Source organism: Coregonus clupeaformis, chromosome 15, assembly GCF_020615455.1.
Source record: "Coregonus clupeaformis isolate EN_2021a chromosome 15, ASM2061545v1, whole genome shotgun sequence".
NCBI lineage: Eukaryota > Metazoa > Chordata > Actinopteri > Salmoniformes > Salmonidae > Coregonus > Coregonus clupeaformis.
In genome coordinates, this window is record NC_059206.1 from 17,213,246 (window position 1) to 17,238,948 (window position 25,703).

General features: G+C 45.3%; 1 protein-coding gene across 1 annotated transcript; it reads left to right on the forward strand.

The window, feature by feature from the left end:
* The first annotated feature begins 604 nt into the window (after positions 1-604).
* On the forward strand, positions 605-13,223 carry LOC121583382 (substance-P receptor-like). Its single transcript, XM_041899560.1, has 7 exons — positions 605-889; positions 1,041-1,216; positions 3,533-3,736; positions 6,190-6,340; positions 11,679-11,884; positions 12,292-12,394; positions 12,477-13,223. Exons 1-7 carry the CDS (start codon positions 659-661, stop codon positions 12,684-12,686), a joined length of 1,281 nt encoding a protein of 426 aa, XP_041755494.1. The 5' UTR covers positions 605-658; the 3' UTR covers positions 12,687-13,223.
* Positions 13,224-25,703: the final 12,480 nt, after the last annotated feature.

The following is a 25,703-nucleotide window of genomic DNA, read 5'->3' on the forward strand; positions in this document are numbered from 1 at the left end:
TACCTTGCTCACTGAGGGAAATCACACCAGAATACATCAACCATTCTTATATATACACTTCACTTCAAACATATTCGTGTGTGTGAGGCTGTGGCTTTTACGCGCGTGCGTATGTGGCTCAAATGTCTGTGTGCGGCATGGGTATGTCAATGCTTGGCATTGTGATGGACTCGCATAGTGTGCGTCCTTCCCAGCCTGCGCGCGACAAGAAAAAACGGACACAAGGTTTACCGTTCACGGGAAAGTAAACACGAATATGGAGAATGAAGACCATTTCAATCCCAACGCTTTTCACCTGTAACTCAGATTCCAAAACATTCTTGTCCATTTGGGAGAGAGAAGTGCGTAAATCTGACCAATGACCCGGTCAACAGAAGAAAGTAACTACGACTGTTTTTACTACTGCGATATTCTCCCAGATCAACATTCCATTCACTTTTTATTTTTTTTGTTACTATCAAAATATTTTGGGGTTTATAACCCTCCGCAACAAAGATAAACCTCAGAAGATTGTTTTGTTGTGAAACAAGAACAAAAACGATCACAAAGTTAGGCTACTGTGAATATCTGTACTTATTCTTCAAATATAATATTTATTATTTTAGCCTATACTATTTGGATTCTTACTCTTTCAACACAAAAGCTCTGAGATCTAAAGATGGACTCGCTGTTGAACACCACGGATTACTACCCTTCCGTTAACGCCACTAACGGCTCCGGTTTGAACGACACAGAGGGCTATAACCAGTTCGTACAGCCGGTGTGGCAGATCGCTCTCTGGGCCATCGCCTACTGCAGCATGGTGTGCGTCTCCGTGATCGGTAACCTGGTTGTCATCTGGATCATCCTCGCGCACAAACGCATGAGGACCGTGACCAACTACTTTCTGGTAAACAAACAAATGTAAAATGCTAAGGACCGAGAGAGCTTGGACAGACCTTATGTCATCATTTCTAAATTAGTTTATTAAAAAAATTCACCAGTGAATGTGAACTTTGTTTTGTGTGCCTGTCTGTCTGATTCCTATTTTCTTCTCCCAGGTGAACCTAGCCTTTGCAGAGGCGTCTATGTCTGCCTTCAACACAGTGATAAACTTTGCCTACAGCGTCCATAACGAGTGGTACTTTGGTTTGGGCTACTGTCGCTTCCATAACTTTTTCCCCATTGCAGCGGTCTTCACCAGCATATACTCCATGACCGCCATAGCACTGGAAAGGTGAGCAGTATGTGTGTGTGTGTGTCGGTGAATGGGTGCGCGCTAGTGTGTGTTTGTTTTCACTAGAATCTACTCCATGACTGCCATAGCTCGGAACAAGTAAGCAACCCTATATGCTGTGTGTGCATGACCACACCACAGCCAGCTACACTAAAGCTTATGTAACATCCATGTCTTCAGTGCAACATGAGTCTTAAATCCTCTCCTCTATAATCTCAGCACTGGCTTCAGTCAAACATTTATTAGCTTTGGACTTGTTTAGTCACTACTCAAGTGGACGTTTTGTGTGTGTGTGTGTGTGTGTGTACTGTTATGTGTGTTTAATGTGTTTAAAAGCAACCTTTTCCTAGAGATCCCTTCTCCAACCCTGCTTCTCTCTCACATACCGTCATCAGTATGTCGCCACAGCCTGTGTGTGTGAGCTGCCTTTTCCTCCACATCATCCCTGCTCCTCTCTTTTCCATCCCTCATTCTCCACATCCCTCATACTGGGCTCACTGTCAGAACACAGATCCCCCTCTCTTCAGTACGTCACCACAATGTTAGAATAATCGGAACATTCTTGCAATATTGAAGTAGAGAGAGCGAGAGAGAAAGAGAGTAGCCCTTTCCCCAGATGATCCCATGCTCCCCGGGAGTGTTTACAAGAGGTGTGTTTGTAAACCGCTGTGTCTGAAGAGGATCAATTTTACCTCAACAGGCAGAGAGAAGGAGGGATAGAGAGGGAGGGATAGAGAGAGAGAGAGAGAGAGAAAGGGAGGGATAGAGCGGGAGGGATAGAGAGGGAGGGATGGATAGAGAGAGAGATAGAGAGAAGGGGAGTGAGGGATGGAGGGAGAGAAGGAGGGAGGGAGAGAAGGAGGGAGGTATAGAGAGAGGGAGGGAGGGAGGGATAAAGAGGGAAGGAGGGATATAGGGGGAAGGAGGAATATAGGGGGAGGGAGGGATAGAGAGGGAGAGAGAGAGAGAGAGAGAGAGAGAGAGAGAAGAGAGATAGAGAGGGAGAGAGAGAGAGAGAGAGAGAGAGAGAGAGAGCGGGATGAGAGAGAGTGGAGGGGGAGGGGGGAGGGAGGGAGGGATAGAGAGGGAGGTATAGAGAGAGAGAGGGAGGTATATATATATATATATATATAGAGAGAGAGAGGGAGGGATAGAGAGAAAGAGAGGGAGGGATACAGAGAGAGGGAGGGAGGGATAGAGGTTTTTATTATTTTGGAACTTTTGTGAGTGTAATGTTTACTGTTATTTAAAAATATATATATTTCACTTGCTTTTGCAATGTATACATGTTTCCTATGCCAATAAAGACCCTTAAAGTGATAGAGGGAGAGGGAGAGTGAGAGGGAGGGAGAGAGAGAGAACAAATGGGAAGGGGTGATAATCAAGTGGGAAGGAGAGGGGAAGAGAGGAAGAGAGAGGGGAGAAGGGGTGGAAGGGATTAAGGAGAGAAAGGGCGGAGGGGGAAAAAGAGAGAAGGGAAGGAAAGAGAGGAAGGGAGATGATAGTTTTGGTGTCACCCCATCTCCTTGTCTTGTAAATCACATCAGTGAAGCAACACAATGAGAGGAGGAGAGGAGGCAAGGAGGGTAGAGGAGGAGAGGAGGCAAGGAGGGTAGAGGAGGAGAGGAGCGAAGGAGAGGAGAGGAGAGAAAGGTAGAGGAGTAGGATCAGATACTCTCACATCAACTCTGCATGATTACCTTTCATTAGGGCTTGGAGGAACACACACACACACAGTGCAGTGTCTCTTCTCCATCTGTCACCAGAATGTATCTATTGAGCTAAAGAAGTTGAACTATCAGTAATTGCCAATTAAATTAAACCAGTGGAATGTAAAACTAATCATAGCCATGTCTGTATCCCCTGGTGTCCCTTCAGTAGAGCGCGCGCGCAGTGAATAATGAATAACAATAACGAGAAAGTGTGTGTGTGTGAGTGTCGCATCAGTATGCATGTGTGCGCGTGTAATGTGGGTGTATGTAGTGTGTGTGTTGGGGTCTCTAGTGTATGTGTAAGTGTGTGGGTAGAGTCTAGTGTATGTGCGTAAAGTCAGTGCAAGAGAGTTAGTGCAAAAATTCATATCCCACGTGTGTGTGTGTATAACTGATCACTATATGCGTGTGTGTGTGTGTGTGTGTGTGTGTGTGTGTGTGCGTGTGTGTGTGTGTGTGTGTGATGTGTGTGTGTGTGTGTGCGTGTGTGTGTGTGTGTGTGTGTGTGTGTATGTGTGCGTGTGTGTGTGCGTGTGTGTGTGTGTGTGTGTGCGTGTGTGTGTGTGTGTGTGTGCGTGTGTGTGTGTGTGTGTGTTTGTTCCAGGTACATGGCTATCATCCACCCCCTGAGGCAGAGGTTGTCTTCAGCAGAGACCTGTGTAGTGATCGGAGTGATCTGGGTGTTAGCTCTACTGTTGGCCTTCCCCCAGTACTACTACTCAGCTACTGACCAGCTGCCTGGTAGGACTGTCTGTTACATCCAATGGCCTGAATACACCAATGACACAACCATGGACTTCAATAAGATGTGAGTACTGACTGACACACACACTAAGGGGTTTGTTTGAAGGAAGCATCATCTTCAGGAGGTTCACTAGGAGGTTCACTAGGAGGTTCACTAGGAGGTTCACTAGGAGGTTCACTAGGAGGTTCACTAGACATTAGAGAATAAACTGGATTATTTTCTGTCTGTAAAATCTGACTCACTACTCACATCCTTTTTCTGTCTGAGCTAAAATCCAATCAAACTTCTGGATGAATAGGCCTAGCGTCTTTCTGCTATTTGTCTCCTTGTAATGTAACATCCGAGTGGAATGATTCATGAATCTATCCAACCTCTATTAGTCAAGAGATTGATTTAGAACCAAACAGATAGTAGATGTTCAGTCTGTGGGTGTTATGTGTTATGAATAACCATTGTTAGACAGAAGTCGTAGGATTGCTAGGACTTGAATTAATTGTATTGTTGTTACTGTTTTTCTGTTTTGTTGTGTTGTTTATTGATGCTGTGTGGCCATCGTTATATATCTCAAGCATTTTGTCTGGCACATAGAAAATAAGAAAATTCAAATCAATTATATATTAAAGAGATGAATAACCATCGTTAACAGTCTAGACTCCCTAGACAGCCATGTTCCAAACTGTGAAATATAAGTTATTCTCTATGAATGATAACAGTTTGATATCATTAGTCAACATTGCAGTAGTTATAAACAAAGAGTAGACTGTTTAGCTATTAAAAAGCTCTTCACACAGAATTTACTTTACTAATTAGCAGGGCTGTCAAAGTTAACGCGTACATTTATTTGATGCCGTTAATCGAGTCTGTTTTTTCTTTCTTCCATGGATTGGTGCGGATGTCATGGGTTGTTTTAAACTACTCACGAGCCGTTATTTTTTGGTTTTGATAACAAACAACATTGTTTAGCTAGCTAGTCATGTTACCTAGCTAGCTAGCAACCTGATAACTTGACCACTGACTAGGCTATGCACAAATGTAGATGGCACAGGAAGAACTGAACAAGAATAGGCTCCTCAAAGAGATGCTTCAAAGGTAGGCTACATATGCAAGAGTGGGGTGTGTATAATTATGTGTGAGAGAGGATGTGTGTTTCAAGTTTTTTATTGTCACGTGCACAGGGGTGGAAAAGGTACCCAATTGTCATACTTGAGTAAAAGTAAAGATACCTTAATAGAAAATGACTCAAGTAAAAGTGAAAGTCACCCAGTAAAATACTACTTGAGTAAAAGTCTAAAAGTATTTGGTTTTAAATATACTTAAGTATCAAAAGTAAATGTAATTGCTAAAATATACTTAAGGATCAAAATTAAAAGTAAAAGTATAAATCATTTAAAATTCCTTAAATTAAGCAAAGCAGACGGCACCATTTTCGTGTTTTTAAAATTTATGGATAGCCAGGGGCACACTCCAACACTCAGACATAATTACAAACGAAGCATTTGTGTTTAGTGTGTCCAGATGATCAGAGACCAGGGATGTTCTCTTGATAATTGTGTGACTTGGACCATTTTCCTGTCTTGCTAAGCATTCAGAATTTAACAAGTACTTTTGGTGTCAGGGAAAATGTATGGAGTAAAAAGTACATTATTTTCTTTAGAAATGTAGTGAAGTAAAAGTTGTCAAAAATCAATAGTCAAGTAAAGTACAGATACCCCGAAAAACGACTTAAGTAGTACTTTAAAGTATTTTTACTGAAGTACTTTACACCACTGCACGTGCACTAGTACAGTGAAATGCCTTTCTTGCTGACTCTTTCCCAACTCTTATGAAGGTGTCATAACCAGCAATAAAATAACACAATATATGTCACAACAGGTGTAAAATATATGGGTCATGACAGTGTTATGACCATATTATGACAGGTCATGACAAGTTATGTCAGCTGTTATGACATGGTTATGACCGTGTCATAACATGTTATGACACTGGGTGTCAAGTATAGTGTTGCCAAAAGCTCTTGTGCGTTTGCGTGTGTGTGTGTGCGTGTGTGTGTGTGTGTGTGTGTGTGTGTGTGTTATTTAGTATCTCCATTAGTCTCAGGTGTTCGGGGGAATGAAGTCATTTCCATAAGCAGCTGAGTTCCTGTAGTTGGTCTGATGTTAGAAGTTAGGGGCTAGGGCTTGATTTAGGCCTCGCTCTCCTCCACTCATTCTCTTTTCTTCTCCTCCTTCCTCTTCCTCCCCCTCTCCTCTCGTCCTCTCAGTAAATTGATTTCATGCATCTTTCAGTGAGAGCTGATCTTCTGGGCCGCTACTCCCTGTAGCGAGACTGATAAGGAATCAGCAGACATCGTGTGTGTGTGTGTGTGTGTGTGTGTGTGTGTGTGTGTGTGCGCGTTCGGAGGCAGAGATAAGGAATCAAATCAGAACAGGGTTCTACTAGACTAGACCTGAGACCCCAGTCCAACAATCTCATTAGTGTGTGTGTGTGTATTTATATATATATCTCTCTCTGTGTAGGTACTCTGTGTCTGTGGTGTTGCTGTACTACTTCCTGCCGCTGTGCATTATGGGATGTGCCTACCTGGTGGTGGGCTTGTCCCTGTGGGTGGGGACTATCCCTGGAGACTCCACCCACCGCTACCGAGAGCAGCTAATCGCCAAACGCAAGGTGCACATACACACACACACACACACACTGAAGCTCACAGGCAGAACACAATACCTGTATGTACACACACTCATGCATGGCCACACACAGCAGGGAACTGTGGTGAGTGTGGTGAAAGGAGTCATGCGCAGGAGGGTAATCACCGAATACAGAGTTTATTCCTTCGTTGACACACAAATGCGCTCCAATAGCGATCAACGAAACAGGCACAGGGGAAACAAACATCCCTGGCACACAATGTTATGAGTAGCTCCATCGAGCTTGTTATGATTTAACTGGATAGAACCCAAATGCAGACAAGTACACCAAGCCAGAGAAGTTTTAACAGGTTTATTATAATGTTCAATAGTCCAGGTTTCCAATAAATGGGGAAGAGCAAGTCCAGGTTACAGGGAGGGTACAGATCCAGGTCAGGGCAGGTGTGGTACCGTAATGTCCTAGTGTCCGTGGTGAGTCCAAAGGAGAGGCCCGATAGTGAAGAGCAGGATGGTGGTGGCAGGAGTGAAGCGGAGGCAGGAGTCAGGTTCCAAATATCTGTGGCACAGGAGAAAAAGTAAATAAACAGTCCAAAAAACACAAGAGCGAAAACAGACAGGTTGAGTCGGCAGCGAGACTAACATGGTTGTCTTGACTATGATCTGACGATGAGTGGAAAGTTTGACCGGGTCTTAAAGGCTGAGGTGATTATGGTGAATGAGCTGCAGCTGGAAACCCTGACTCCCGCACACCAGACTTCACTCCTGCAATCAAGGACAGACAGAGGGGAGGGGAGAGCAGAGAGAGAGCTACCTAGCAGCAGTAGGCCTAACAGTACCCCCTCTCTACGGACGCCACCTGGCGGCCGACAGGGTTTATCAGGATGTAACCTATGAAACTCACGAACCAGAGCAGGATCCACAATGAAGCTCCTGGGCACCCAGGAACGTTCCTCAGGACCATAACCCTCCCAATCCACCAGGTACTGGAAACCACGACCCCGGCGGCGAACATCCAGAAGTCGCCGGACAGTGTAGACCGGACCCCCACCCACGATCTTGGGCGGAGGAGGGGGACGAGAGGGCGGGCACAAAGGGCTAACCGACACAGGCTTAATCTGGGAAACATGAAAGGTGGAATGAACCCGTAGGGAGGCAGGAAGCTGTAGCTTAACCGCGCAGGGGTTAACAATAGACAGTATCTTGAACGGTCCTATAAAACGAGGCGCCATCTTCTTCGACTCCACCTTCAATGGAAGGTCCCGTGACTTCAGCCATACCTCTTGACCAGGAGAGTAACCGGGAGCCTGGGACCGGTGACGGTTGGCTTGCCTCTGCATGTACGCCGAAGCTCGGGACAGAGCTACCCTGGCCTTCCTCCAGACCTTGCAGCAGCGGCGCATGTGGGACTGCACCGAGGGTACCGCAAGTTCCCTCTCTTGGGAAGGGAACAGGGGAGGTTGATAACCCAGAGCACACAGAAAAGGAGACAAACCAGAGGAAGCGTTAGTCAAGGTGTTATGAGCATATTCCACCCAGGGGAGCATGGAGCTCCATGACCCAGGGTTAGACCCAGTGACACAGCGAAGTGCGGTCTCCATCTCCTGGTTCGCTCTCTCGGCTTGCCCGTTGGTCTGGGGGTGATATCCAGAGGACAGGCTGGATGTAATGCCCAAAGCTTTACAGAAAGCTTTCCACACCTGGGAGACAAACTGGGGACCCCTGTCAGAGACAATATCCGTGGGTAGACCATGAGAGCGGAACACATGTTCAACCAAAATATCAGCCGTCTCTCTGGCAGTGGGCAGTTTAGGTAGGGCCAAAAAATGAGCGAACTTAGAAAAACGATCAATCACCGTAAGAATGACAGTCTTACCAGATGAGGGGGGGAAGTCCAGTGACAAAATCCATAGCGATATGCGACCAGGGCCGGCTGGGTATAGGTAGAGGTCGTAGATGACCAGCGCTGGCCTGGGTGGAGTTTTTACTTCGTGCACATACCGTACAAGCAGCAATGAAGGCTCGAGTGTCCGCCTCCATCGTGGCCCACCAGAACTTCCGTCGCACAAAGTCAAGGGTCCGCGAAACTCCAGGGTGACAGGTAAGGGGAGACGAGTGAGCCCACTGAAGTACCTGGGAGCGAGCAGACTCAGGGACAAACATCCGGTTAGGAGGACCCCTCCCAGGGTCAGCTTGATGATGTTGAGCCTGTCTAACAATCCCCTCGATGTCACATGTGATGACTGCAATACTGCAGGTAGGAGGCAAAATGGGTTCAGGGTTACTACCAGTCTCAACAGCCGAATGAACACGAGACAGGGCGTCAGGCTTGACGTTGCGTGACCCAGGACGGTAAGACAGAGAAAAATTGAATCTCCCAAAAAATAGTGCCCACCTGGCTTGACGGGGGTTGAGCTGCTTCGCTGACTGGAGGTAAGCCAGATTCTTATGATCCGTCCAAACGATGAAGGGTTGTTCCGCCCCCTCCAACCAATGTCGCCACTCCTCGAGAGCCAGCTTAACGGCGAGCAGTTCACGATTTCCAACATCATAATTCCTCTCTGCCTGAGAAAGTTTCCTTGAGAGAAAAGCACAGGGATGCAGTTTGTTATCTTCAGGAGAACGTTGTGACAACACTGCACCTACCCCAGTGTCGGATGCATCCACCTCCACGACAAACTGGCGGTCGGGGTCCGGCTGCATCAGAATGGGAGCCGAGGCGAAGCGATGTTTCAGTTCTTCGAACGCTGATTCGGCCCCTTCATTCCAAGCGAACGGTCGTGAGATGGAGGTGAGAGCGGTGAGTGGCGCCGCAATGCGGCTGTAGTCCTTGATGAACCTCCTATAGAAGTTCGCAAACCCCAGGAATCGTTGAAGTTGTTTGCGGGTAGAGGGAGCTGGCCAGTCCGTGACAGCAGAGATCTTAGCTGGGTCCATCCGCAGCTCCCCCTGAGCTATGATGTAACCCAAAAAAGAGGTCTCAGACACATGAAATTCACATTTCTCCATCTTCAAACAGTTTGTTCTCCAACAACCTTTGCAACACCTGGCGCACATGCAGTTCATGTTCCTGGGAGGACTCTGAGAAAATCAAGATATCATCCAGATAGACAAAAACAAACCGATTCAACATGTCCCGAAGGACATCATTGACTAGTGCCTGAAAAACAGCAGGGGCATTAGACAACCCAAAAGGCATAACCCGATACTCAAAATGTCCCAAGGGTGTGTTGAAGGCAGTCTTCCATTCATCACCCTTACGAATGCGCACCAGGTGATACGCATTTCGTAGATCCAGTTTCGTAAAGATGGTAGCACCATGAAGGAGGGGAAAAGCAGAATTAATCAAAGGCAGAGAATACTTGTTCTTAATGGTGATGTTGTTAAGTCCACGGTAATCAATACAGGGTCTGAGGGTCTTATCCTTCTTAGCAACAAAAAAGAATCCCGCTCCTACAGGTGACGAGGAAGGACGCATAATACCTGCCGCCAAGGAGTCCCGAATGTAGTTCTCCATAGCCTCCGTCTCCGGCCGGGAGAGATTGTACAGGCGACTGCTGGGGAGCGGGGCTCCTGGCTGGAGGTCAATGGCGCAGTCGTAAGGCCGGTGAGGAGGAAGAGAAGTAGCTCTGTGTTTGCAGAAAACGGATGCCAGGTCATGATACACGTCAGGAACAGCAGAAAGATCCATGGACTCCAGTGGAGGTTGAGGCACAGTACTGGCAGGAGTCTGAGCAGAACACAAACAATTCACATGACAAAATGTGCTCCATGAAACAATGCTACCTGTCACCCAATCAATGTGTGGATTGTGTTTTATGAGCCAGGGGATACCAAGGACCAGGGGAGTCTGTGGGCAGTCGATAATATGGAATTGAATGTTCTCCTGATGATTTCCCGACACTCTAAGACAAACAGGAACAGTCTGATGGGTAATGCGGGTCAACAATTGTCCATTTAGACCCTTAGCCTGCAGCGGACAGTCCATAGGAACAGTCTCCAAATCCATTTGTTGAGCCCACTCTCTATCCAAAAAGCTTTCCGTCGGCACCAGAGTCAATCAGCGCACTAACAGAGAAATTCTGGGACTGCCACTGGAGGGATGCCTGGAGCAGAATGCGGGGAGAAGAGGAAGAATCCGCTGCTCGGCTCACCAAAACTTCTCCCATAAATGATGAGCCGGCCCTTTTCCCGGACGAACTGGGCAGGAAGGAACGAAATGACCAGCTTCTCCACAATACAGGCAGACCCGAGCCTGAATACGACGTGCACGCTCCTCTGAGGACAACCGTGCACGACCCACCTCCATGGCTTCGGGTTCAGTGCTCCTCGTATCGACTCGGGAAGACATTTGATTGGTGAGTAATTTAACCTGATTAAGCAGCACCTGACTGTCCTCAGCAATCGTCTTAAACAGGGTATCATGTTGGCCAAGTAGAATGCCCTGATTGGCTATGGCAGTCCAAATTTGAGTGCACTCTGGGGTGGTATCCGAGCTACTGTCTGCTGGGTTCATGTTGGTCAGATCATACTGTTATGATTTAACTGGATAGAACCCAAATGCAGACAAGTACACCAAGCCAGAGAAGTTTTAACAGGTTTATTATAATGTTCAATAGTCCAGGTTTCCAATAAATGGGGAAGAGCAAGTCCAGGTTACAGGGAGGGTACAGATCCAGGTCAGGGCAGGTGTGGTACCGTAATGTCCTAGTGTCCGTGGTGAGTCCAAAGGAGAGGCCCGATAGTGAAGAGCAGGATGGTGGTGGCAGGAGTGAAGCGGAGGCAGGAGTCAGGTTCCAAATATCTGTGGCACAGGAGAAAAAGTAAATAAACAGTCCAAAAAACACAAGAGCGAAAACAGACAGGTTGAGTCGGCAGCGAGACTAACATGGTTGTCTTGACTATGATCTGACGATGAGTGGAAAGTTTGACCGGGTCTTAAAGGCTGAGGTGATTATGGTGAATGAGCTGCAGCTGGAAACCCTGACTCCCGCACACCAGACTTCACTCCTGCAATCAAGGACAGACAGAGGGGAGGGGGAGAGCAGAGAGAGAGCTACCTAGCAGCAGTAGGCCTAACAGAGCTACATACTCTCACAATTAATAATCACCCACAAGGACAAGGGGGCAGAGGGAACACTTATACATGGACTAATGAGGGGATTAGAACCAGGTGTGTGTGATTGACAAGACAATTGTGATGATGATTGGGGCGACAGTGGTTAGTACTCCAGTGACGACGAACGCCAAAGCCTGCCCGAACAAGGAGGGGAGGCAGCCTCGGCCGAAGTCGTGACAGGAACCTCTTAAGCGAATCCCTAAATTTCTTTCAACTGTCCTTCCCTCCCTCCCTCTCTCTGTAGGTAGTGAAGATGATGATCGTGGTGGTGTGTACTTTTGCAGTGTGCTGGCTGCCTTACCACATCTACTTCCTGCTCCATCAGTTCCACCCTGACCCCATGCAGCTGTTTGAATGGCGCTACATCCAACAGGTCTACCTGGCTGTCCTGTGGCTGGCCATGAGCTCCACCATGTACAACCCTATCATCTACTGCTGTCTCAACGACAGGTAGGTGACTGTGTACACACCACAGGTGGCTGGTGGCACCTTAATTGGGGAGGATGGGCTCAAACTAATGGCTAGAACGGAATGATAGGAGTGGTACCAAACACATCAAACACACTGTCTTTGATACCATTCCATTTACCCCATTCTAGCCATTATTATTACACGTCCTCCCCTCACCAGCCTCCTGTGGTACACACACAAGCACAAACACAACAGGCGTGCACACGCACGCGCAAGCACGCACGCACGCACGCACACACACACACATACACACACACACACACACACACCACACACACACGTCTATTTGACCCATTGGTCTCTCCTTCTCGCTCTCCCCATCTATCTCTCCTCTCTCTCTCTCACTCCCCCCTCTCTCCTGCTTTCTCTTTCAACCCTCTGTTTAGGTTCAGGGCAGGCTTTCAGCAGGTGTTCTGTTGGTGTCCGTGTGTTCCTGCCACCTCCTACGGGGGACTGGAACTCAAGTCCACCCGCTACCTACAGACCCAGGTGTGTGTAGATTCCGTCTTCTTTCTGGGTGTGTGTATGAGTGTGTATGTTTAAGTTCTGTCCCCCTTATCTCTGTTTCCAGGTGAGTGTGTACCGGGCCAGCCGGATGGAGACCAGTATGTCGACAGTTCTGCAGCCCACTGAGGAGGAGCGCTGTGGGGCAGAGCAGCCAGCTAGCCCCCCTATCATCCAGACAACCCTGGAGCTCACCTCCACCTCCAACGGCTCAGCCTCACGATCAGCCCTTAACTCCCCCGACAGCCCTTACTACGGCAGACATAACATGGCCTAGTGGCATAACAAACACCTAACTGGATTAGTCGTGGTTTAATCTCACTTAACCCAGAACTAAAATGTTGCGTAATTTGGTCAGCTGCTCGATTAGGTTCTGGGGGAAGCGTGTTAGAAATTGAGATTTCAGTTTTGTCTCCACCCTCGCAAAAGGAAAATCTCAGTCAACGCCCCCCACCCCCTTCTGATATTTTCACCTGTGTTTATCATCTGTCGAAGTGAAGCAGTTTAAGCACCGCCTTCACCCAATCCTGATATGTCCAAATAAGCAGTGATGAAAACCCAAGCCCCGGAACTAATGCTGCTCATAATCTCACACATCCCATAGCATGCCGACAGATCTACCGTACCAGTTATGTTTAGGTACTGTCCACGAGAGATTATACGTGGTTTAGTGCACTATAGCCTGGGCTAGTGCTCTATTCTCACACATTCGAATGCTGACACAACATCGGCTAGGGCAGCCTCAATTGGTCAGGGCAGCAGGTAGCTTAGTGGTTAAGAGAGTGGTGCCAGTAATCGAAAGGTCGCTGGTTCTAATTCCCGAGCCGACTAGGTGAAAAATGTGTCGATGTGCCCTTGAGCAAGGCACTTAACCCTAATTGCTCCTGTAAGTCGCTCTGGATAAGAGCGTCTGCTAAAATGTAAATGTACAAGGTGTCGAAAGTGTTCCACAGGGATGCTGACCCATGTTGACTCCAATGCTTCCCCACAGTTGGGTCAAGTTGGCTGGATGTCCTTTGGGTGGTGGACCATTCTTGATAAACACGGGAAACTATTGAGCGTGAAAACCTCAGCAGCGTTGCAGTTCTTGACACCATCCGGTGCGCCTGGCATCTACTACCATAGCCCGTTCAAAGGCACTTAAATATTTTGTCTTGCCCATTTACCCCCTTAAAAATCCTTCTTTAACCTGTCTCCTCCCCTTTATCTACACTGATTGAAGTGGATTTAACAAGTGACATCATTAAGGGATCATAGCTTTCACCTGGATTCACCTGGTCAGTCTATGTCATGGAAAGAGCAGATGTTCTTAGTGTTTTGTACAATCAGTGTATATCAAACTGGAGTCCAGAGCTCTTCTTTAGGCATACATGGCTTTTATGCCCTAGAACCTGGTGTAGTGTTCTATTCTCATTGTCTAGTATATCTGACCAGGCCAAGTGGGCAGCTCATAAGGATTCTTTCCATCATATACCCACCTGCATTCCAGAACCCTAGGGCTGTGTAGGGCTGTCTTTGGGGTGGCAGGTAGCTTAGTGGTTAAGAGCGTTGTGCCAGTAACCGAAAGGTCGCTGGTTCTAATCCCCGAGCCGACTTGGTGAAAAATCTGTCGATGTGCCCTTGAGCAAGGCACTTAACCCTAATTGCTCATGTAAGTCACTCTGGATAAGAGCGTCTGCTAAATGACTAAAATGTAAATGTAATGTTTGGAACACTCAACCAATCGCTTCTCCTAGCATCAATGGCAGCCACAGCTCTCTCCCTAAGAAAACACTGATGTTTTTGTGCGAGTGTGAACAGAGTCAGGCAGGGTGTGTGTGTGTGTGTGTGTGTGTGTGTGTGTGTGTGTGTGTGTGTGTGTGTGTGTGTGTGTGTGTGTACATACATTTCTTCATGCAAGTGTGTGTGTGCATTCGTTCGTGCAAGCGTATGTGTGTGTGTATTTCCGGAAGGTTGTTGGTCCAGCACCTGTTGTCGGGGATTACTGTTCAGAGACAACAATTTGAGGAGCAGTACTCTGTCTGCCTGGTCAGGGCACAGGGCAGATATATCTAGACAGGAGAAAAAAGAGGGGGACACAAATAGAGTAGAGAAGAGGCGGGGTGGGGAAGTAGGGAGGGAAAACAGTGAGAGGGGTCAGTTACACATAGAGAAGTGAGGAGGAAAAACAACAGGAGAGAAAGAGAGGAGGGATCAGAGTGAGAGGGGTCAGTGGAAAGAGAGGAGAGGTCAGAGTGAGAGAGTTCAGTGGAAAGAGAGGAGAGGTGAGAGTGAGAGGGGTCAGTGGAAAGAGAGGAGAGGTCAGAGTGAGAGGGGTCAGTGGAAAGAGAGGAGAGGTCAGAGTGAGAGGGTTCAGTGGAAAGAGAGGAGAGGTGAGAGTGAGAGGGGTCAGTGGAAAGAGAGGAGAGGTCAGAGTGAGAGGGGTCAGTGGAAAGAGAGGAGAGGTCAGAGTGAGAGGGTTCAGTGGAAAGAGAGGAGAGGTGAGAGTGAGAGGGGTCAGTGGAAAGAGAGGAGAGGTCAGTGAGAGGGGTCAGTGGAAAGAGAGGAGAGGTCAGAGTGAGAGGGTTCAGTGGAAAGAGAGGAGAGGTCAGAGTGAGAGGGTTCAGTGGAAAGAGAGGAGAGGTGAGAGTGAGAGGGGTCAGTGGAAAGAGAGGAGAGGTCAGAGTGAGAGGGGTCAGTGGAAAGAGAGGAGAGGTCAGAGTGAGAGGGTTCAGTGGAAAGAGAGGAGAGGTCAGAGTGAGAGGGTTCAGTGGAAAGAGGGGAGAGGTCAGAGTGAGAGGGTTCAGTGGAAAGAGGGGAGAGGTCAGAGTGAGAGGGGTCAGTGGAAAGAGGGGAGAGGTCAGAGTGAGAGGGTTCAGTGGAAAGAGAGGAGAGGTCAGAGTGAGAGGGGTCAGTGGAAAGAGAGGAGAGGTCAGAGTGAGAGGGGTCAGTGGAAAGAGAGGAGAGGTGGAGAAAAACAGTCTTCCTCTTCCTCTTCCTCCTCTCTAAGCCCTCTATGTTACCTAATCTGTCCACACACAGAGTATGGAGCAGGGCTATGGGGGGCTGTGTGTGTGTGTGTGTTTGTGTATATTTGTATTTGTGTCTGGCGAGCTTTACATTGTTGCCTATGTCTATTGCATTATTATCTGTGTTGTATGTGCAGTACAGAGGCTAACCCACTGATATACTCTAGAAAGCAATCCAACAGATGTGTGAGTCTGTCTATGCTGGAGAGAAAATCAGAATAGCCTCTGCACACATTATTTTACCTGTGCACATTTCGTTTTAGATAGTTCACTGAAAGATGCATTGTGTGTGTAGAGAGAAGCACAAACAAGAAAAGCATGGTAGTATGTTACTTAGTATGTTATTTAGTATGTTACTTAGTGTGTTATTTAGTATGTTAATTAGTATGTTATTTAGTGTGTTATTTAGTATGTTACTTCGTATGTTATTTACTGTTACTTAGTATGTTATTTAGTATGTTACTTAGTATGTTAATTAATATGTTACTTAGTATGTTACTTAGTATGTTAATTCATATGTTACTTAGTATGTTACTTAGTATGTTACTTCATATGTTACTTAGTATGTTACTTAGTATGTTATTTACTATGTTACTTAGTATGTGTCTATGCTTTCATGTGTGTTTATAATGTATGTATGTACTGTATATACATATACTTGGTTCACACAAACACTGGCACTTGAAATCTCTGCCACAGCTGGTGGCTGACGTATCACAGCCAGGTATGACATGCCAAGCATCATTCAATGCCCAGGTGTGTGTGTGTGTGTGTGTGTGTGTGTGTGTCTTGCTTTGAACACCTGACTGAGCATCCACCAGCTGCAACTGCTCCTTCCCTACAGCGTGTGTGTCTGACAGAACAATGGTGCGCACACACACACACACACACACACTTACCTGATTGTCATGCCCTGCTTCAGCTATTGGTTCAGCTATCTGTGTTGAGTACATGATGATACGCACCATTGTGATTGATGCATGATTGTCACCAAACAACTGGACATATCTATGGCCATTTTATTTCAAAGGTAAACAAACTATTTAAACTGATTTACCTGAAGAACTGAAAACGTTATGTTCTCCATGATTGTCATATCACACAATGTTTTATAAAGTATAGTCACTGTTATTTATTCTTATTGAGTGTGTCCAGTGTTTACATAAATGAACATGAAAAGTGAAACAATTTAATGCGTTATGTTATGGTATGTTATGTTATGGTGACTCTGTACTGAATATACAGGTGTATCTATCTTTGGCTTTGTTGTGCATCAAAAGATGTTGCCCAGAGTTTTACAATGTTCATGTTTGTGGTGTATTGAATTACATTGTGACCATTATATTTTGCTACCTAACTGAAGTATGATTACATGTTATTTACTGTATCAAACAGTAGCCAGACTTCCTTCTGTCAAAGTAGTCAAAGTTGTGAACTTTCTGAAGAATGCTGCTGATATACCAAAAATAAACATATTTATGATACAGAAAACTTTACTTCTGAAGTAGTACATTATATTAAGATAACATGAGGAAAGTTCACATTCTCTAAATGGCTGTCTCGACAGACATCCTAGCCTGTAGAACATTCCATTCCACAGGAGGACAGGCTGTCTGTGTTCAGCAGATCCATCAGTCTGATCAGAAAACTTTAACTTCAAAAGTAGTGCAGTATATGGAATAAGGTACCTGACGACAACAACATGAGGAAAGTTAACTGTCTGTGAGACCCAGACAGACGGTGAGCCTGCAGGAGTAGGACAATCCATTCCACAGGAAGACAGGCTGTCTGTATGGAGAGATGCTGTGAACAGCCCATCGATCAGTCTGATCAGTAAATCTCTCTCTCAACAACCCCAGTCTGATCTCATTTTATGTCTGCCAAAATTCAGTCAGTTGCTATTAAATCTAAACCGTGCTGCTGATTTTATGGCAGTTAAAACCTCTGATAGAGTACAGTCTTAGTGAACACACAGTTTATTTTCAATTCAATTGATTGGAAATGAAATTAGGCTATTGTACACCATCTGTGACCGTATGTTCTGCCACGATGAGTGTGTTCGTGTGTGTGTATCAGAAAGCGAAAGATAGCGATTGGAAGCTGTTATGCTGTGTTGGCAGTTGGTGTGTAAATAAAGATGGGACCAGGCTGGTTGTTTCTACAGTCCAGATATTACATTACTCCTTTGTGTTTCAATTCAATAATCACAGATCCTTTTTACGGCTCCAGTGTGTTCAAACCAGACAGCGTGACAGAGGTGGTATTGAGGACGGGAGGAGGGGGGGCTTCTGTTTGGCCAGGCCAGGTTGTTATGGTTACAGCTACTCTATGTGAACCCGTCTGCTTTAGCCTGTGTGTGTGTGAACACGTACTGGCAAGTAAATTGCAGGTAATTTCCTTTAGACATCCAGAGTCAGAGAAGAAGAGAGACAGGAAGCTGCTAATAGCTGAATATACTCAGTGGCCAGTTTATTAGGTTCACGAAAATGTATCGCTCCTACAGACAGTGAGTCACGTGGCCGTGGCTTTCTATATAAAGCAGGCAGACAGGCATCAAGGCATTCAGTTACTGTTCGATTGAACATTAGAATGGGCAAAACTAATGACCTAAGCAACTTTGAGCATGGTATGATCGTCGGTGCCAAGCGTGCCGGTTCCAGTATCTCAGAAACGGCCTGCGTCCAGAGCTTTTCACGCACGACAGTTCTGGGTTAAGCAAGCTAACAGGCGGGCAACAAACAGATAAATAACGGCGCAGTACAACAGTAGTGTGCAGAACGGCATCTCGGAACGCACAACTCATTGGTCCTTGTCACGGATGGGCTATTGCAGCAGACGACCACACCTGGTTCCACTCCTATTAGCTAAAAACAAGAAGAAGCGGCTCCAGTGGGCACTCGATCACCAACACTGGACAATTGAGGAGTGGAAAAACATTGCCTGGTCCAACGAATCCTGGTTCCTGTTGCTTCATGCTGATGGCAGAGTCAGAATTTGGCGTAAGCAGCATTAGTCCATTGCCCCATCCTGCCTGGTGTCAACGGTACAGGCTGCTGGCGGTGGTGTAATGGTGTGGGGAATGGCACACGTTTGGTCCCTTGATACCAATTTAGCAACGTTTTCGTGCCCCGAATAATTCCGGTTATTCTGGAGGCAAAGGGGGATCCGACCCTGTACTAGAAGGGTGTACCTAATAAACTCATATCTCATGTCAATGTGCCACATATTACAGCAACACAAACACACGTATGCATTATTAAATATTAAAGCATTAGACCTATCACTAAAAGCTTCAGTCATACAAAAGTTATACTTAAATCCGAACTGGTTCTCAAGCAAATTAGTAAGATTGTCTCACCCAATGTTCAAGAAAGGCCTTTTTCCCTTTATTCAGATTACAACCTCTCACTTTCAGTTATTTGAAAAGGAAATAATCTCCCAAATATCACTATTTCTAAAACAAGCCATAGAAAGTTGGTTGCAATTTCAATTTAATCCTCCAGAAACTACAGAACAAATAATGCAACAAATATTGTGGTTAAATTCAAATATACTAATTGACAAAAAACCTTTATTTTTTGACAGAATGTTTAAAAAAGGTATAATCTTCGTAAATGATATCATCGGTAGGACTGGTGGAGTTATGTCGCACATGCAGCTAACAAAAACATATGGAAATGTCTGCTCTACCCAAAATTACAACCAAATAATTGCAGCCTTACCGCAAAAGTGGAAGAGGAAAGTGGAAGGGGGAGAAAGTAAGGAACTTGTCTGTCGGCCTTGCATTAAAGAACATAATTGGTTAAGGAAAACTGTGATAAATAAAAAAGTATATCAGTTTCACTTAAGGACCAAAGGATTGACAGCCGTCCCATATAGATTGCAAAATAGTTGAGAAGAGATCTTTGACGTACCGATCCCATGGCATAGTGTTTACGAACTGACACGCAAAACGACACCGGATTCAAAAATTTGAATCTTTCAATTTAAATTATTATATAAAATTCTTGCTACCAATAGAATGTTATTTATATGGGGGATACAATCTTCCCAGCTCTGCAGATTTTGCTGTGAAGAGACAGAATCATTAGATCATTTGTTTTGGTTCTGTCCATTTGTTTGTTTTTGGACACAGGTCCAGGAATGGCTAAAGGATTGCAATATTTACCTGGAGCTAACCTTGCAGATAGCATTACTGGGTGATCTGAAAAGTCATAGTCAATCAATCAATAATATAATAATACTTTTAGCAAAAATGTTTATTTTTAATTCACAATCTGTAGAAGCAATGAGAATAGAAAGGTTCAGAACTTTTGTAAAACATCACAGTACGGTTGAAATATATATGGCAAATAGAAATCCTATATGGATGGTGTTAAGAGATAGATGGGAGGTATTGAATAGAGTTGAAGGATGGGACTAATAACAAATAACAACAAATAATAACAAAGATAGCTAATAATGTAAGCATACTGTGTCCATAATAAGTATATAGGTTGTATGTTGGGAGCTTTTGGGAAAGAGCACAGTTAGAAAGATATGGCATGTAGAAGCAAACCGGATGGACATCATGAAAATGATCGGAGAGAAGAAGTTCAGGAGCAAAAAAAATAATAATATATATATATATATATATTATATATATATATATATAATAGAATTCTTGTAAAATTAACTCTGTCCATAAGGTGTAGATAGTAAGTATAGACCGGAAGTAGAGGCCTGGGCATTGTTGTTCACTAATTTACTCCAAGTAGGGAAAGGATGGTGGGGTTGAAAAGTAATAAAGGGGAGTATATATATAAAAAAAAACATGGGGGATTGGAAGTGATGCAGACAATTACATTGATAGAAGATACAATCTATCTGCAATATTAAGCTGATCCACCCCCCCCCCAAAAAAAATAAATAATAATAATAATAAAATAAAATAAATAAAACACACGCATGCATGCACACACACACACACACACACACACGTATGCATGCACACACACACAACTACGTTAAAGTAAATACTCGCCGTCATTGGTTGACACCATGCCATTACTGGAGACACTTAATAATTGGAGAAAACGTCCACTAAATGAGTTGTTCTGCTGTCGCTCTGTCCAATGAGTCATGTTGATATGTGCGTTGCTAGTGAATGACAAGTGAATTGTATTACATTTACATTTACATTTTAGTCATTTAGCAGACGCTCTTATCCAGAGCGACTTACAGGAGCAATTAGGGTTAAGTGCCTTGCTTAAGGGCACATCGACAGATGTTTCACCTAGTCGGCTCGGGGATTAGAACCAGCGACCTTTCGGTTACTGGCACAAAGCTCTTACCCACTAAGCTACCTGCCGACCCCGTATAGCATAACCTGAAAACCAGGAATGGTGGCATCTGTGTAGTGAAAACACAAACACCTGTTCCTGTGTCACCCATGCACCTGCACTTCAAGACTGTGTTTGTTCTGAACTGATGTTCACACTTCTAAAGCCTGTGGGGAGACCTGAGTTATATGGAGGGAGGGATGGAGGGATGGAGGGATGGAGGACAGGTTCAGAGAGAAGGTTAAAATCACACACACCTGCATACAAAGACACACCTGCAAGTACACACATAAACATGCACCTGCATTTTTACATTTACGTAATTTAGCAGACGCTCTTATCCAGAGCGACTTACACAGAGGGGACAGACAGATAGACAGACACTGTCAAATTAGTCAAAGTTTAGCAGCTCTGAATGCCACCAGATGATTCACTCATCCCCTCTTTCTTCCGCACTCTTTTTCTCTCCCTCCCTTTCTCTCTCTTTTGATCTCTCACATGCTTAGCCTGCAGAGTTGTGCAGCCAGACTACATGTGTACCTGGGAACCCATTCAGGGCATTATGGAAAAGAATACCTCTCTTTTAGGACTCTAATAAATCTGCATCGGGGAAGTTCAGCTTTACAGCGTGATTGAAATGTTCCCACATTAGCGGAGACTGCATTTACGGTAAACGGTGCATATGTCGACTCAATCAGAAGTTAATTTTAAATTTATATCGCGGAATCTGTAACGCTTCAGTTTTAATCTTGTTCCCCCATCCCTCTTTCTTTTGTCTTCCTCTGTCCTGTCCTCTCAGGCTTGCTCATCTCTTGTTCATTGATATACACTCTTCCAGACCCAGGCCTTCTCTCTATCTCTCGGAATCGGACCATTATCAGTTTGTTTAAGGCCATCTCTGCCCTCTGTGTCACAGCCATCTGAGAGGAAGAAGAGGGGAATGAGGACTGATTCTGTTCTTCAACAACAAGCATCTGTTTCTCTGATGCCATCTAGTGGACCAAACTAAAACGGCAGCATACTATAGTCTCTCTCCACACACGCACATTTACAGGCATGCAAATGCAAGCACACATTCAAAACAACAGCTGACTCTTGGAGGGTGCAGAGGAAATATGTGGAAAAACCTGTCTGAGGAGGAAGAGAATAGGAGAGAGTTTGGTGAGGAGGTGAGGGATGACCATATAGATGGACCATAAGAGAGAACTGAAGAATCAGGAAGATGTTGACTAAATATCCCAAACCAACTCATGACACAGGAGTATCCTAACACACAACTCTGTAATTTTGAATTTTTCTTGGTGATCGCTGAGTTTCGACATATTATTTTGGTCATGGAAGATGAGCTGGTGAGTGTGACTAGTGTATGGTATTCAGCATGTATTCTCTTATACGACCCTGAATGTGTTTTACCTTGTGAGGAGTGAGGACCAGAGTAGGAGTGAGGACCAGAGTACGTGCAGGCTTTCACACCAGCCAAAACAGTAACACAGCTATTCAACTAAGGGCTCTATTCAATCAGCATTGCCGAAGTATTGCGGAAGAACAGCATTCAAATGTAAAGGTAATTTCCAATTGAGCTGGCATATGCAGCGTTTACCTGAATGCAGTCTCCGCTACCGCAGGAACGTTGCCTTTAATTGGCAATCAGCTATAAAGCTTCTTCAGCGCTACGGATTGAATAAAGCCCTTATAAGTCTTCTTTTTTTTAAACTATGATTAGGTGATAGTTGGATCAGGTGATACTGCTTTAGCTGGAGCAAAAACCTGCAACTACACAACAGTTTGCAGATAAGATTGTATTTTGAACTTCACTAAACTTTTTCTTCCAGGTGAGTTTCCCTCCAGGGCGGGGAGACCAGGATGAGGAAGAGGGACAAGAAGAGGGGGGAGAAGGCGAGGGGGAGGACAAGATCCGGTCCCTTCATCGTACTATAGACGAGGTGACATAAGATGAAACAGAACACAGAGAACATGTTGCAGAGAGGAGAGACTGGATCACCTCACCTCCATAGCAGAAAATCTCCAGGACTCAGTTAGTACATTTACATCCCCTCTATCTCACCCACCTCACCCGCGCTTCCTCCTTCTCCTCCTTCCTCCCACCTCTATCTCTTTCCCTCCCAAGTTGTTGCATATCAAGTTGTTGTTGATAGTCTGAGCATCTATAGACCATCAATAGGGACCAAACAAAGTGGGATCCTGGTCAGTTTTAGCAGTTGCAGCTCCGAGTTCAGCGCATGCTATAGACTACTGTACATGTCTCTCTCTTTGCCCCATTGCTCTTTCTTACAGTCAAAGCTCTTTGAGAGGAAGAGTGAAGCGGTGGCTCGTTCCTACCGCAGGAAGAACATCAAGCTGATCGTTGGCATAGTAACCGTCATGCTCGTTATCATTGCCATCGTTCTGTTGACCACTGGAGTCATCCCCATGAAATAACCCCTACCATACCGCCCTGACACACACACACACTTCAATTCACACTAACGCACGTGTGTGTATGTATGTATGTAATGCAAGTCTTTGTACGTGTTATAAATCAATAAAAGCACACTCACACACACACTCTTAAATTCACACTTCATAGTCTATGCCTACAAACACACGTAGCCTACATACTGAGCAAACACACTTGCATGTACACAAACACATCTAAAGCCTCATGGCTTATTTGCACTTTATCTCTTGACAAGTCTTTGTATGTGTTACTCAATAACAGTATGTTTACAGTTACCAGAGTGAATAATTATGTATACACACACACACACACAAAGGATCCAAACATGTCAAAGGTCCCTGTATGCATGGCACTCTAGGGTACAGAAAGCACCTCCTTCTCCAAACAGCTAGGCTGCCCACGACAGCTGAAACAGAGCAGTACCTAGCCAATTGGTTTGCCCTAATTTTTGTCAGGCCCGTAATCTGGAGGCTACACACTGCAAGCCTGTGTACGTGGCCAAGACTGCCAAATTTCAGCGCCACCAGCTTGCACCTATACCAGAGGCTGTCCAAGCGTGCCACGAGGGACTGGTATTTAACCAGCTTCTCGGCAAAGGCCTGCTCCAAGTAGCCATCCAATGAGCAGCCCACTTCCAAAATGAGCACCTCCCCTGGCCTCCCCAACAATATCTGGCGTATTTGGCACACAGGAAAACACATCAACATCAAACCAGCTTCCTCTTACACAATAATGTTTATGCATGTGTGCTGTTGGTGACACTACTTGTCTCACTTCGCTGGCTATCAGGTCAACAAGGCGGCCATGTCTAGCAATGTACAAATCCTTGTACAACATGGGCAATGAACTCCACCACATTTGACTCATGTAAAATACAAAATGGGTCATGGTTTGCAGGGTACCTCGCCTTAACAGTAGGTACCAGAGTGATAGATTATATTTTGTTGCAGCCTCATCTTAACAGTAAAGTTGAGAATGTCCTGACCAACGGCAGCATTCTGGTACATGGAATGGGAGACAGAGTGGTCAGCACAGTCCAAAGCAGTGAGTTTCCCCTGCAGCCTCAGGCCAGTCCAGTGTTGCAGTAGCTGCATCCGTCTGATTCCAAGGAGTGTTGTCCTGGATGTAGGATGAGATGTTCCATCATGGGTGACAGAAGCCCCCACAACACAGCGATCTGCCACAACTGGATCAGTTTGCATATCAGTCCGTGTCCACCTGAGCTCCACTCCAGTCCGGTTGCACAGGTCATTGAGGCCCGGCCAGTCTCCAAAGCCTGCAGCACGAGTGTCCAATTTTCCATTGGCCTTCCTCCTGAAGCCCAGGAAGTTGTCCTCAGTGTCCCTGGCCAGTGGAACCTTCATCTGTAGGTCCAGAAGGAGAGGCTCTAGCTAACTTCCGAACTGTCACATCGTCACTGTTGAGCATGTTCAACAGGTGAGTCAGTCTGATAGCAGTGTAAATCCACTCAATATACATGACACCTAAACCCACCACTCTTCGGCTCAGGAAGACAACGTCACGTGTGGTGTGTGTTTAAGCATCTTCATCACCACTTGAACAGTTTTGTTATTCATTTCCCTCAGAACCTTCTGTGGGATATGCACATTTGCAAGCATATGTTGAATCTTTGCTAGGGCCACCTCTCTCACAGCTTCTAGCTTCCATGACTACAGGCAGAGGGGAAATGTCAATCATACCAAGCCTGGTTGAATACTCATTGACAAGCTCCTCAACTTGTTCCCCCCCACTCGCCAGCAACATTAAACGTATATCCAAGATAACTATATGTTTCGTGACGAGAGTAAACTCTGATTGGTTTATTCATTAGTGTAAATGTTGGGGGCTTATCAGTTTTAGACTTGTACCAGCGGTTACCTCTGCTGCATCTTTCATAGAACACTGCACATTGTCTTTACCTTCCATCCCATTTCAAAAAGTAATCACACACACACATTTGTCCTTTCCCTGAACAGAAGAGGCCACCTTCTGATGTAAAATACCACAGGAGACCAACCCAGCAATAGAAGTACTATATACCCATTCAAGGCACATTTATTTACTATTTAAGAAAGAGTTATTCATCCTCACTACTAAGGAGTCTAACAGGAGTATGAGGGGGCAAATCCACATCTCACATTTTCAATCTCATTCGAAGATCCTGTGTGGTGAGAAAGCAACACAGTGAAATGCAGAAGACACAAACAAACAATGGCCAAATTCCAAATGGACCCCTAGCACATAACCTTGGACGCCCCAAACATCACTCATGTTAAGGTAAAGTGAAAGCCTGTGACAGAGGCTGGCTAGCCCCTAACCTGGAGCATTTTCTGTATGCTGAAAATTGAAAGCTATCCAATCCTCTCAAATCTACATCTGCATGGAGTGCCAAGGGGTTAGGTGTCAATTCAGAATTGGACAAAGGAAACGTCTCCAATTAAAAACCACAGACAGTAGAATACAGTGTAATGAAAAAGTATTTGCCCCCTTTCTAATTTTCTCTACTT

What these genes read in the sequence shown, in the direction of transcription:
- LOC121583382 (XM_041899560.1), top strand. Translation starts at nt 659, where the DNA reads ATGGACTCGCTGTTGAACACCACGGATTACTACCCTTCCGTTAACGCC. An exon ending in ACCGCCATAGCACTGGAAAG is followed by an intron (nt 1,217 to 3,532) that starts GTGAGCAGTATG and finishes TGTTTGTTCCAG; the next exon opens with GTACATGGCTATCATCCACC. An exon ending in TACTGCTGTCTCAACGACAG is followed by an intron (nt 11,885 to 12,291) that starts GTAGGTGACTGT and finishes CCCTCTGTTTAG; the next exon opens with GTTCAGGGCAGGCTTTCAGC.